Here is a 12915-nt window from a genome sequence, read left to right on the forward strand (position 1 = left end):
CTAAACTTTCATTCAATATGTCAAAATAGAACTTACAATTTATAACAAACTTCACTCTACATTTTGCGCAATCCTGATGCATCGTTTTTTGCAAAGCTACCTAACTTTGCTCATTCCCTCACTTCCTTTTACACAAACTTTCTCTTTGTTCTACCCTTCTCTCTTCTACCATCATCCTTTCATCTGTCTCCTCTATCTGTCTCTCTTTCACTTTGCACACTCCCCTTTCCTTCTCTCTCCTCGCCTTGCCCATTCCATTTTATTCTCCCTCTTTTCCACACTTGCCCTTTCTTCTCGTCTTCTCTGTCCCTTGTTCACTTTGCTCACTCCCCCTTCCTTCTGTCTCTCTCTCCTTTCTAGCCTCTTCTATCACTCCCTCTCTTGCCTGCTCTTTTTCTCCTTTCATTTATTTTGCCCACTCCCCATTCCTTTTCTCCCTTTCTAGCCTCTTCTATCACTCCCTCTATTGCCTGCTCTATCTCTCCTTTCATGTATTTTGGCCACTCCCTTTCTTCCACTCTCTTATATTTCGTTATTCTTGCCTTTTTAAAATTTCTCGCTCATTGTACATTTCTCCCCTCTTTCACTATCCTTCTCTCCCTCTTCTTCACTTTTAATTCATCAAAAAAGGCAATGGTAGTTTCTTTCAAATGGATCTTTTAATGCAAAAGGTGCGATATATATCCAATAAAAATAACATATTTACATGCACTTTACAAATAACTCGTATATTACAAGTGTCAAGGTTATCACTTCTTTTGAAAGCTTATTTAACATCTTTGTACTCTCTCCTTGTGTTTCTACAAATGCCATTACACGATAATGACTTTTATTTTCGGTTGAGATCCCCCTCCCCCCTCCTCCGATTTAAAGAAAAAAAGGATTGTAGAATGACCAAAACTGTTTTTTGTGACTTACAATTACGTGGGAGAAAGCAATTCTCTTCCCTTTCTAATATCATTACTGTAAACAAACATATTCTAAATACACAGACATGGCTTAAAGTACTCGCACGGAGGCCAGGAAGCATTTTTGGTAAGATGCCCGACTCGATGACTGCAATACCTTTATCAAATTGGCAAATTTCAAAGCATATAAAGTTATTTTTCTTGTGCCTCTCACCAAAGCAATCTGCCCTGAAACTGAACTTATCTAGTGATTACACGTGTACATATATTTCATGGTGTAAACCAAATACAGGGAAACTATAATAAGAGGAAGAATAATTATCATTTTTTTGTGACTAATTTGTGCCTTTAAAAAAAATCAAGAGTTACATGCAACTAAATGTACCTGTCCCAAAATGAGATCCATGATAAAACTCCTTTTTTTTTTTTTAATGTACTTCTTTCGCTTGGAAATAACATTAACATATTATTCAGCAGGATAAAACGCTACATTTCATACATTATGGATTGAGCCCAAGTGTTACTGTACTCCAATTACAAATATAATCATTCTCTTAAATTGAAGCCCATTGTCACTTTCATGTATTACATAAAGCTGATTGAATATTACATGCAATTATGCTTGTGTATCCTTACCTTTTTTTAACCCTTGAATATCATGGTTGTTGATGCAGAGTATAAAAGTACAAGCTTGCATGCATTGCATGCACATACATCACAACTATTAATCAACTTACAGAGTATAGATGTGTATGTTATGTACATGTGTAGTATGCTATAGAGGACTACTTTATGTAAATCATGCACATGCTGCAATAGTATGGTAGCCTATCAAGGTCAAAATGGCATGCAAAGGCCTTGTTCATAAAACTTGTTATCAATAAAATTAAAAAACACAAGAGCACTGTTTTAGCGCTTGGACGTATGCTGATAATCTTTCTTATGTACACCAACAAATAAACATATGAACAAACTGTGTGCTAAGATCGAGAAGGGCATGTCTTTAGAAAGTAGTATCAATGCCGTTCTCTCAACAGAAGATAAAAAGCATGAATACAAAATGAATACGAACAGGAAACAAAGTCTTGGCAGGCAGAGGGCCGCAAACACATATCGTCGAATAGAGTGAATGACTTAACGCCCTTTCGCTCTCAATAGACGATACAAAGCATGAATACAAACAGAACAAATTGTGAGCTGAAAGCCTGAAAGGCGTTGAAGGTAATACAAAGTTTTGGTATGCGGTCATGAATTTGGTTCAAATGAACATATTGGAAGCATATGCGATCCTACAATATTCAGTGATCTTTGTCGCGGTTGAAATCGAGCCTAAAGTTATGAAATTATGAATAATAAGACTCTTTATGGTGTATAGCTCCCTCTCAAGGTCAAGATAATAATTAAGCTATAAAACAATTTTTCTTGACTTAAATTGACCGATTAGCTACTCCCGTTTGGAAATTATATATCACAACTACAGTACATATTCTGAGATTTTCATGGTCGCAGCTACTATTGTACTATATGCGCTATTTGAAATTTATCAAAATTTACTGGGAGCACCGGTTAATTTTTATATTCAATTTTTCTTGAAAGCAGAAGTGTTTTAGGGGCTAATTTTTCTAGTGCTTATAAAACATCCACATGGGCATCCAAATATATCAAAATTGTAAAGAATCACTATCCACCCAATTTTCAAAATTTCCAAAATCTTTGTATTACCTTCAACACATTGAATAGAGTAAATGCCATTCTCACTCTCAACAGACGCAATAAAGCATGAACACAGGTCATGCATTGTCTGTTGAACGCCAAAAGGGTGTTAATTTCACCTTACGTAACTGAATTAATCCCCTTCTGGTGCTCGACAAACATAACCAAAGCATGGATAAACAGAGAGATGACGGGTCGATGACGGCCTATGTTTACATGAGGCCAAGCTTGGGGCAGTCCGGATGCAGGAAGTTCCTCGGTTGCACTGCTCCGTTTTGCTTGTCCCTGTAGAATGAGAAGAAAAATGCCTGAATGAATAACTGTTGAAGTAATAGACAGATGACCTTTTGAAAGAAGTATATTCCATTAAAAATAAATAAGAAAATGAAATTTTCTGTACAGAGCGTTTTGGAGAGAAGCTTGTAAGATGCATCACAGTGTTGCCAATTTGTGTTACATTGATGACAACTACAAAAATTTGTAACTTTCCTTTTTAATCTGATGTTGCACTAATTTGTATCTCTCATATTCCGCTTTTACTTAAAACCAAGTTTATACCAGGGGGGTCTTCCCCTTTAAAGGGATTGTTAGGTTTTGTTCAGAAGGCGCTACACAAAATAATTTTTTGTGAGATAATGAAAAACTGAGTGTCAAATTTGAAAAAACATACATTTTAAATGACAAAATCATCTATGTTTGATCAAAATCGGCTCAGAGACGTCTGTAATATCCATAAATATAATGATTTCTAATATTTGTGGTGCCCCACAAATATTCGATAATTTGAACTAGCTTTTGAAAAACGAGATGGCCCCTTATATGTTTTATTCCTTCCAATGCCAATAATGGCTTTTTGTTGGCTTTTTCGGTTATACTACGGACAACCAGCCAGCCCATGTATTGTGATTATTAATTAATTAATTAATTAACGGTTACCATATTTTTTTGAAAGTGGAGCTGAACTGGTACGATCGTATTGGCTAAATTTGACACATTTTGTAGTCCAAACTTACCTTCATAGGAGTTTTAGGTCCTAAAAGAGCATTAGAAATGTCATAAATAAGAATAAGAGCAATAACCATGCACTTTGGAGGCATTTGCAGTCTGAAACAAGAACTCAACTATCCCTTTAATTCAATCTCTGGAGAATAAGATGACTTACACATGGTACTGCAGGTAGGTGAATACGCCCTCTATCTGCTCCTCAGAGATCTCGCCGTCTATCTGAGCCAGGTACGTGTAGAGCTCCTTGAAGAGGTCAAAGGGTATCCTCGCTGCCCCGCCCTCGGGGTCCTTGGTCAAGATCTCACAGATGACCTTCATGGCAGAGGTGATGTTCTAGAGGGTGAAGGTCAAAGGTGAAGTATGGATAAGATCAGAGGGAATGCTACACTGAGGTGATTGGGGTTTATAAAAAAGAAGGCTTCAAAACTCCAGATAACCTGTTCTTTCTAAGCTCAATATTAAGTGTGGGAGGGGGGTAACTGGTTGATTCAGCATGTAATTAGCCGTTTTCTTTTACTTTGGTATATTCTATCTTAATCCTGTTCTTTTGCTTATAATGCAGATGCTATCACATACATTTTTGTGATTGGTACCCTTGAAGGCCCATTCAAAGCAGTTAACTTGAAAGTGGATATTTTTTTTAACATGCAAACGAATGGCAACTGTTTGCAACATAGTTCCTTCATGAATTCACTGAGCTTTGAGTTATAACGTACAATTAAGCTTCTTACACTAACAGTTTAAAACTAAATTATTTGTACCCTTACCACATTTTTTATTATTTGAATAACATAAAAAATTGATTTGTTCCGATTCATATTTCTTGAGAATGTGGCCTATGAAAGCTTACATCTAAAAGTATTCAACAAAGGCTCTAATTCAATCAGTCCACCTATCATTCTTGAGTTACGAAAAAAATAAAAAACATCAAATTCACAAGGGGTATGAATAATCTTGTTGTTAACTGTATGCCATCATAAAGAAAAACCCATCCCAGTTTACCGCACATATCTGAGCGAGGCTTTAGAAAGGAAAAAACCCAACTTACCCCCGCAAGAGCTGAACAGGCCAGGGCAAAGAACTTGCGCCAGTCGATCTCATCGCCGAAACTACCAATCTGTATTAAGCTGAACATTCTCTCCTTCGGGAGGCAATTATCCTTCCATTTCTGCTCAAGCTCATCGACTGAGATCGTCTTCTTGGGGCCAAGCTGTATGAGAGAAGGAAAAAACACAGAAATTGTACTAAACCCTATCTACCAACCTTTAAAAGCAAAATTCAGGAATCCCTCAATGCAAAATTAGGGATACAGTCATTTTGTATACTTTTTACACTGTAGTTTTGATGAAAGAGAGGAATCTAGGATGCTTTATATAGTTTGAGGGCCAAAAAGTAGGAATAATTCCTATAAAATAGGAAAGGTTGCAGCTATAATAAATAGTGGTGCAGCTACTTGGGATGGGGCAGGGGAGACACATGCCTCCCAATCAAATTGTGAAAGAAAAAAAATGACAAGAGAATAGAGAGAAAGAAAAGGAGAGAGACAAATACACAATAAAGAGGAGGGGCCCCAACTAATGGACACATCAACGACATTCAGCTGAAAAATGAGTTGCTGTAAATAAATGTCTGTTTAGCACTGAAAGGATTCCTGGTGTTAGTCCGGTGTTTGTCTTCTGTGTATGCAACTATGCATAGGCATTTCAAAGACATTAACTTGGAATACGATGTGACATTCACCTTTCTGTTTAGCACTCTCAAAATCCCTGGTGTCAGAACGGTATGTATTTTTTGTGTCTTTATGGATACCACAACGACATTTATTGGAAAGATGTGGTACTTACCTGTCTGTTAAGCACTGAAAGGATGCCTGGTGTTAGTCCGGTGTCTGTCTTCTGTGTGGCCATGGGCATCTCAAGCCTCTCCTTCACTGGGGGTGTCTCACCATTGGCTAAAGCATGGAAATACCTGTCAAATGAGAGCACATACATGTTATAATCTAGTGTACCATAAACAGGACAAACTGAGAATAATCCATTAAAATGAATGGGACAACAAAATCAAACATTTTTTTTAAAAACTTTTAAAAAAAACTAGGCTAACCTAAACATAGTGTTTACTGCTACTCCATTTTATGAAAAAATAGTTAGGTCTATTTGAAGAAAAACAAAGATAAGAGTTTAATTACAGACAATAATTTCAGGATTTAATGTTAAGAAAAGAATTACATTACAGACAACTATTTCAGGATCTAATTTACAGAAAAGAGTCCAATTATGAACATCTATTACAGGATCTAATCTACAGAAAAGAGTCCAATTATGAAGATCTATTTCAGGATCTAATCTACAGAAAAGTGTTCAATTATGAATGTCTATTTCAGGTTCTAACTTTTTGTTGAAATGTTTACAGTGCTCCAAAGTAGGCAACTTGGGGCCAGTTTCTCTAAATCTTTTTAAGTCTAAGTCGTGGACATTCCATTGAAACATGTGTTATAGAATCGACTGAGCTTCAATGGGATGTCAACGAACTCAGACTTATAACGGTTTCAAAGAACTAGCGCCTGGTATCAGCACCAAGATAAAGTTGAGTTCTGGTCATGTGGTTGCATTGTGAAAGAAAAGGTGTGGAATGGATCAGAAAAAGTTGATCATGTAGCATGTATTGGTGTGTGCTGCAAGGTTCTGGAGTCATCAAATTCATAATTAATTTGACCCAGTCTTGGCAAAGTAACAAGCACTATACTGTACACAGAAAGATGTACATGGGACTACACAAATGGTGTCGGGCTTCTAACCTTGATTTCCTTATCTTTCTATGCTCATTGCTCAGCCAGTATACATTTTCTACCAAAATTGTTTTGGCAAATGACATTTATTTGTACTCTTGAACATTCAGTGTAAGTTTTGTTTGATTCTGCGAGAATTCATTTTCTTTTTTTTACCAGAACTCAAGTTTATCATTAAGCACTGGAATAAAAACGCTGGTTTGGACTTACGCTGCTGACCACTGGAGGACATCAGCCGGCTGGGTCCTGATGGCCGACTTGGTGAACTGCTTCATGATGTCCGGGAGGTCAGGGGGAATGTTGATCTGCTGTGAGCAGTACATGGGCACATCATCTCCTATTCCTGGCATCTTGATTCTGGTAGACTCGTCTGCAAGAAAGAGAAAATATAATCTTAATCATGATGATGATGATGATGAAGGGGAGGAGGAGGAGGGGGAGGAGAAGGCAAAGGAGGAGAAGGGTTGGGGAGGAGGAGTAGCAAGAGGAGGAAAGGGGAGGGGAGAAGACAAGAATGAGTAGAAGGAAGAGGAAGATAAGGAAGAGGAGGAGAAGGAAGAGGAGAAAGAAGAGGAGGAAAATCTGAACATGAATTTTGTTTTCCTCTTTGACTTTGATTGAAGTAAATTTACGAAGAAGATTGATTTTCCAATGTGCCATGTAGTCTTAAGACTAAGACTAGATCTAGAGGAATGAATTGCCAAAAAGGTCTAGATGTCTAGATGTATTATAAGACAATACATATACATTTTTCTTCCTATGCGTGATCCATTCACCAACTTCTCTGAGCCTAACCAGTCTTGAAAAATAACAGACTGCCGAATTCGGACATTAATTGGACTCGACCTCCGGTTTGTCTGGATCAGCAATTTCACAATTCATTTTGAAAATAATTAAGAGTCTAGACTCTACTTTGTCAAATTATCATGTCCCAGTGCCCAGTGATACCATAACTTAACACTCACACTGTCACACTCACGGATATCCTAAAAAACTAAGGAGAAATAAGAGAGAAAACAGTCCGCGAATTAAAATTGTGCCGTATTTGGTTATCGATACACAAATGCCTACGAATGGGACCGCACACAGACGATTTTACCCCGTCGACAGCGCAGTGGCGGCACAAATAACATAAAGGATACAAATGAAGCAAAGAGATACAACTCCTGAAACATCGCGGAACTGAAAATTAAGTAATTCTTTCATATTTTCGAACAATTTATAAGTAATATACTTACTTAACAAAAGAATTAACGTCAGATTCTGAAAGTACGAAGTGATTCTTGATTAACTTGCGTTGACAAGGCAACATAAAATTGAACGCATGCGCAAAGTGCAGTGCTGCATATTGCGATTGCGAATGCATGCTGCATGCATTGTAGTGTCAGTCTTTCGGGGGGGGGGGGGGGGGGGGGGGGGGGGGGGGGGGGGGGGGGGGGGGGGGAGAGAGAGCTTTCCCAACATTAGTTTCATCAATCCCTTTTCTTTTTATTTGTGTACTTTTTCCAACTACTTAGATATATTAATTACATGTAATAAAACACAGTAGGCCAATTTTTTTCTCAATTGAAGGAATAACATGCAAGAAATAACTTTTATGCAGTCTGAGAGATTTATTATATTCTTGTATATAGATCCCCCACCAAAGACCAAAGTGTATGGTAGAGGTATCAAATACGAATAATGTACAGTTTCTCAGCACGACATGGGCATCGCCATTTTATTGATACCGTGACGTATTATGTGAAGTCGTTTAAGTGTATTTAAATTTATGGACGCTTCCTTCCCGGGTGTGTTTGTGGTGATGAAGAATTTCATTCACCTGCTATAATTTTGTACTAGTGTACTACAATTGTTAGAATGCAAATGGCAGAGATAAGTTGGTGCTCTTCTGGCGTGAAGGTTTCTCATGAATATGACGTTTGTCAAGTGCCATATTTTAGTATTTTTTAAATGAATTATTTACAAATTACAATAATTGTTCCCCTGTTATATATTTTTCACCAAACGTAATTTCTGTCTTCTAAGTTATGTCTGTTCTTCGTTCACAAGTAAAGGTTTTTATGTTGATTAAAAACGTTTTTCCAACTACAGCTTGGTGCATGGCAAAGGTGGCGCTCCCGGTATATGCGGGGGGGGGGGGCAGGGGCACAGTGCCCCTTCCCTACTTTTTCAAGTACCCCAAAGTGCCCCTTTTAACATAGAAAAGTACTCCTTTTACTTTGACAAGTGCCCCTATTTAAATCTGAGAGATAGTCGTCTTACTTTGACAAGTGCCCCTCCCCCTGATAGTGCTCCTTTCATCTCTGATGAGTGTCTCATTTCACCTCTAATAACTGCCTTCTTTTATTTTGACACGTGCCCCTTTTCCTTTCTAACAAATGCTCTTTTTCATCTCTGATAAGTTATCCGTTTATTTTAAAGGTAATACAAAGTTTTGGGAAATTTTGAAAATGGGTGAATAGTGATTCTTTACAATTTTGATGTATTTGGATACCCATGTGGATGTTATATAAGCAGTAGAAAATTTAGCCCCTAAAACACTTCTGCTTTCGAGAAAAATTGAATATAAAAATTTACCGGTGCTCCCGGTAAATTTTGATGAATTTCAAAAAGCGCCTACAGCCGTACAACACTACAATGGTAGCTGCGACCATGAAAATCTCAGAATATGTAGATGTGATATATAACTTCCAAACAAGAATAGCAAATTGGTCGATTTTAGTCAAGAAACATTGTTTTATATGTGTGTGTGTGTGTGTATTGGGTTTTTACAGACGTGTATCAATCAGATATGATTATTTACGTCTGGGACCGACCTTTAAACGTCACCATCCGAAAGACGTGACTCAGTTTCGAACCTGCGTCCTCGGCTGAATCAGTTTGTAACTTCCACTTTTTAGCTGGATTACAGGCGCACGCCACAACGCCTAGTTGTGGCGCCTCGTTATAGCTTAATTAATGTCTTGACCTTGAGAGGGAGCTATACAACATAAAGAGTTTATTATTTACAATTTCATAACTTTAGACTCGATTTCAGCCGCGACAATGATCACTGAATATTGGAGGATCGCATATGCTCCCAATATGTTCATTTGAACCAAATTCATGACCCCATACCAAAACTTTGTATTACCTTTAACATGTGCCTCGTTATCTTTTTTTTTTATAAGAGCCACTTCCCCCTTCTCATAAGAACTCCCCTTTTTTATGGACCTACTTCGTAGTAGGTCCATAGATAAATGCACCTTTTAAAGTCTGATCGGTGGCTCTTTTCTTTTAACAACAGAGAGAGTGAGAGAGAGAGAGAGAGAGAGAGAGAGAGAGAGAGAAAAGAGGGGTGTGGTAGAACCGTGGATTTTTCGTTCACACTGCATAGTCCAGTGCCGTCCCGCCCGTTTAATATGTTTACTTTTAAAATTCTCTCACTATCTCTCTCTCTCTCTCTCTCTCTCTCTCTCTCTCTCCCTCTCTCCCTCTCTCTCTCTCTCTCTCTCTCTCCCTCCCTCTCTCTCTCTCTCTCTCTCTCTCTCTCTCTCTCTCAGTGCTATGTCGATACTGTAGAGTGAGTTTAAGAAAATATTTTCGTTTTGGAGACAAAACATTTTCTGTATTGACTGTAGGCCTATATTTAATATGTATCTTTGGAATTCTAAAACTTCTTCAATCTGGAAGATTGCCGCCATGAAATTAACGTGATAATATCTCAATTAAAAGGTAAAAACGTTTTTTTTTTTCTTTACAACTATCGTAGGTGCCGCTAGCTTCTAATCGAACAATGTGAAAATTACGAAATGCAAAAATGAATTAGAGAAATGAAAGATGCCATAATCCGTTTCACTTGTGCATAAAAGCATGTTTGATCATGATTTAATCGATAATTTATAATGATTGCGAAAAGCAGCAAATGAAAGTTGTTTTATACGAAGATACAAAAAACACATTATCATGACAATTATTGTGTGTAATTGTTAAAAAGGAGTATTTCTGTGACACTGGAGACTGGACACATTAATAGTCAAGATACACTAAATGTTGTTTCCAACTTAAGAGGATTTTAGGTTTAATGAGAGTAGATTTAAGGAATCTTAACACTGCAGAACAAACTTAAAGATATAGATATTAAAACAAAAGTGAAAAGGTATTGTGAGCACTTTTTTTTCTTCTCTAAATACAATATTAAAAAATACCCACAATTAGGGTAGACACACAATACTAATAATGATAATAATGTTGATATTACTACATCTGCTACTACTAAGAACAATATCCTAATAGTGATAAATAATAATAATACGGATACTAATTATAACAATAATAAACATTATACAAATAATAATAACACTAAATTTAAAATTTAATGTGCCTTTACTAAGAAATATACGTACATGTATATAAATATTAAAATCCACTTCTTTTACCATAAGAGGTTAATAATTAAAGGTGATACAAAGTTTTGGTATGGGGTCATGAATTTGGTTCAAATGAACATATTGGAAGCATATGCGATCCTACAATATTCAGTGATCGTTGTCGCTGTTGAAATCGAGTCTAAAGTGATGAAATTGTAAATAATAAACTCTTTATGTTGTATAGCGCCCTCTCAAGTTTAAGATATTGATTTATCTAGTGACTAAAATCGACCAATTTGCTATTCCCATTTACCGGGAGCACCGGTAAATTTTTATATTCAATTTTTCTCGAAAGCAGAAGTGTTTTAGGGGCCAATTTTTGTAGTGCAATACATCCAAAGGGGCAAAAAAAATATATCAACATTGTAAAGAATCACTATCCAGCCAATTTTCAAAAATTACCAAAACTTTGTATTATCTTTAAGAACTAGTCAACAGTACACCTAGGGAACTAAGAATATATTCACAAGAAAGACATTTCTAATTATTTTATTCCTCATTATGAAAAACTAATTGAAAAGACCATCACTTTATAAAATCTTACATTTTTAGTGTTGAATTTATTTATTCATATGTAATTTTAACAGAAATACCTTTTCCATTGGTTTAAGAATTACAAAGTCGTGTTACGACAGAATGATACATAACAAACATTTACTGTACAAAATAATATACATTATGTGATTTTTAAAAATGCCTCCCGGGCATTGAGTAAACTATTATTTATCTTACATGGTACACATACAATATTTGATTATACATAGAGGATGAGGAAAGATACAAAAGGGAGGTATATAAATATAAACATCTTTATATATGCAACATCTAAAGATGACAATGAAAACATACAGTGTAGGTCAATGTTACGGTACCTTCTCGATGCAGCATATCACTCACTCATAAACACACTATATCTCCTCTCAGAACCAGAAGCAAAGAGCAATCTCACCATATACAGAATGACAGCAACCAACCACCACACCATCATAGCTCAATTAAGCCTCCTTCTACTACCAACCGCATACAAACAACAAATATTTCATTAGGAACACTGAGTGTACGCGGAATACAGTCCAACCTAAGATATTCCCATCAAGTTGCCAGCAAGACAGACCAGAGTCCTCTTTATTCAAGAAAACTGGCTTAATACCAAACAGACTACAGACGTTGAATGACATTAGCAGCCAACACTGCGTAACAGCTAAAGCAGCAGATTGCATCAGCTATACCAATGCCATACGAGCAGGACGGGGAAAAGGAGGGGTAGCAACTTTCCATCGTAAAACGATGGTTGCCAGCTACAGTGAAATCCCCTGCCACTCTACCGGGGTCAACATAGTTAGAACACACCTTCATCAGTCAAAACGGTACATCCTGGCCATAAACTGCTACCTATACCATCGGGCATCAACCAAACTAATCTTGTAGAATACCAGAAGAGCCTCATATCAAACATCCTATCCACCCACAACGACGACGCCATTATCATTTCAGGCGACTTCAATGCTGACACAGTCAACCCTAATAACAAAAGATCCCTAGGATACCTTCGAACCTTTCTGGTAGATGCCGACCTAATCAGCATAACAAAGGAACTTGGAAGCCAAGGAAATTTTACCTATAGATCTGACGATAGTGAAAGACGTCGTTTATAGATGGATTCCTATCGCTTATATCGGTCCACCAGTTTGCTGATCTCACCATTGGCCCTGACACACCTCTGAACACTTCGGATCACCCTCCTGGTAAGAATTGAATGGTCTATAGTGATACCATGTAACTCACATACAACTCAACAAAAGCATGCAACAACCACAGCAAGCCCAGAAGCGGCAAAGAATGAAAATGAAATGGACAGAAGCATCCAAAGAATTAGTGGCTCGATATACTGATCCCTTAAAATTGCAGCAAGGCAGTTGTTCACTACAATTTACAAGAGAGTGCTGGACAACCCATATGTGGATGACTTGCTTTACAAGCTTACCACGGCCATGATTGAGACCTCGATCACTCAGCCTCCCACACAGCTATCTTTCCATAGGTAAACATGGCAAACCAGAATGGAGCCCGAGGGTCGATACTCGTACAA

At 37.2% G+C, this 12915-nt stretch overlaps 1 protein-coding gene across 1 annotated transcript; it reads right to left on the reverse strand.

The window, feature by feature from the left end:
• Positions 1 to 2531: 2531 nt before the first annotated feature.
• Positions 2532 to 7757, reverse strand: LOC115918748 (ropporin-1-like protein). Its single transcript, XM_030989187.1, has 6 exons — positions 7653 to 7757; positions 6625 to 6784; positions 5471 to 5594; positions 4675 to 4836; positions 3784 to 3959; positions 2532 to 2906 (listed from the first exon to the last, which is right to left on the reverse strand). The coding sequence occupies exons 2-6, from the start codon at positions 6762 to 6764 to the stop codon at positions 2834 to 2836; spliced, it is 675 nt and encodes a 224-aa protein (XP_030845047.1). The 5' UTR covers positions 6765 to 6784; positions 7653 to 7757; the 3' UTR covers positions 2532 to 2833.
• Positions 7758 to 12915: the final 5158 nt, after the last annotated feature.

The sequence above is a fragment of the Strongylocentrotus purpuratus genome, unplaced genomic scaffold (assembly GCF_000002235.5).
Source record: "Strongylocentrotus purpuratus isolate Spur 01 unplaced genomic scaffold, Spur_5.0 spur5_scaffold_18, whole genome shotgun sequence".
Classification (NCBI taxonomy): Eukaryota; Metazoa; Echinodermata; class Echinoidea; order Camarodonta; family Strongylocentrotidae; genus Strongylocentrotus; species Strongylocentrotus purpuratus.

Bases quoted from the DNA above. Each gene is read 5' to 3' on its own strand.
- LOC115918748 (XM_030989187.1), bottom strand. From the start codon at position 6,764: ATGCCAGGAATAGGAGATGATGTGCCCATGTACTGCTCACAGCAGATC. The intron at 5,595-6,624 runs GTAAGTCCAAAC...CTCATTTGACAG, and splicing joins GTCCTCCAGTGGTCAGCAGC to GTATTTCCATGCTTTAGCCA. The intron at 2,907-3,783 runs GTAAGTCATCTT...CTCATTCTACAG, and splicing joins ACCTACCTGCAGTACCATGT to GGACAAGCAAAACGGAGCAG.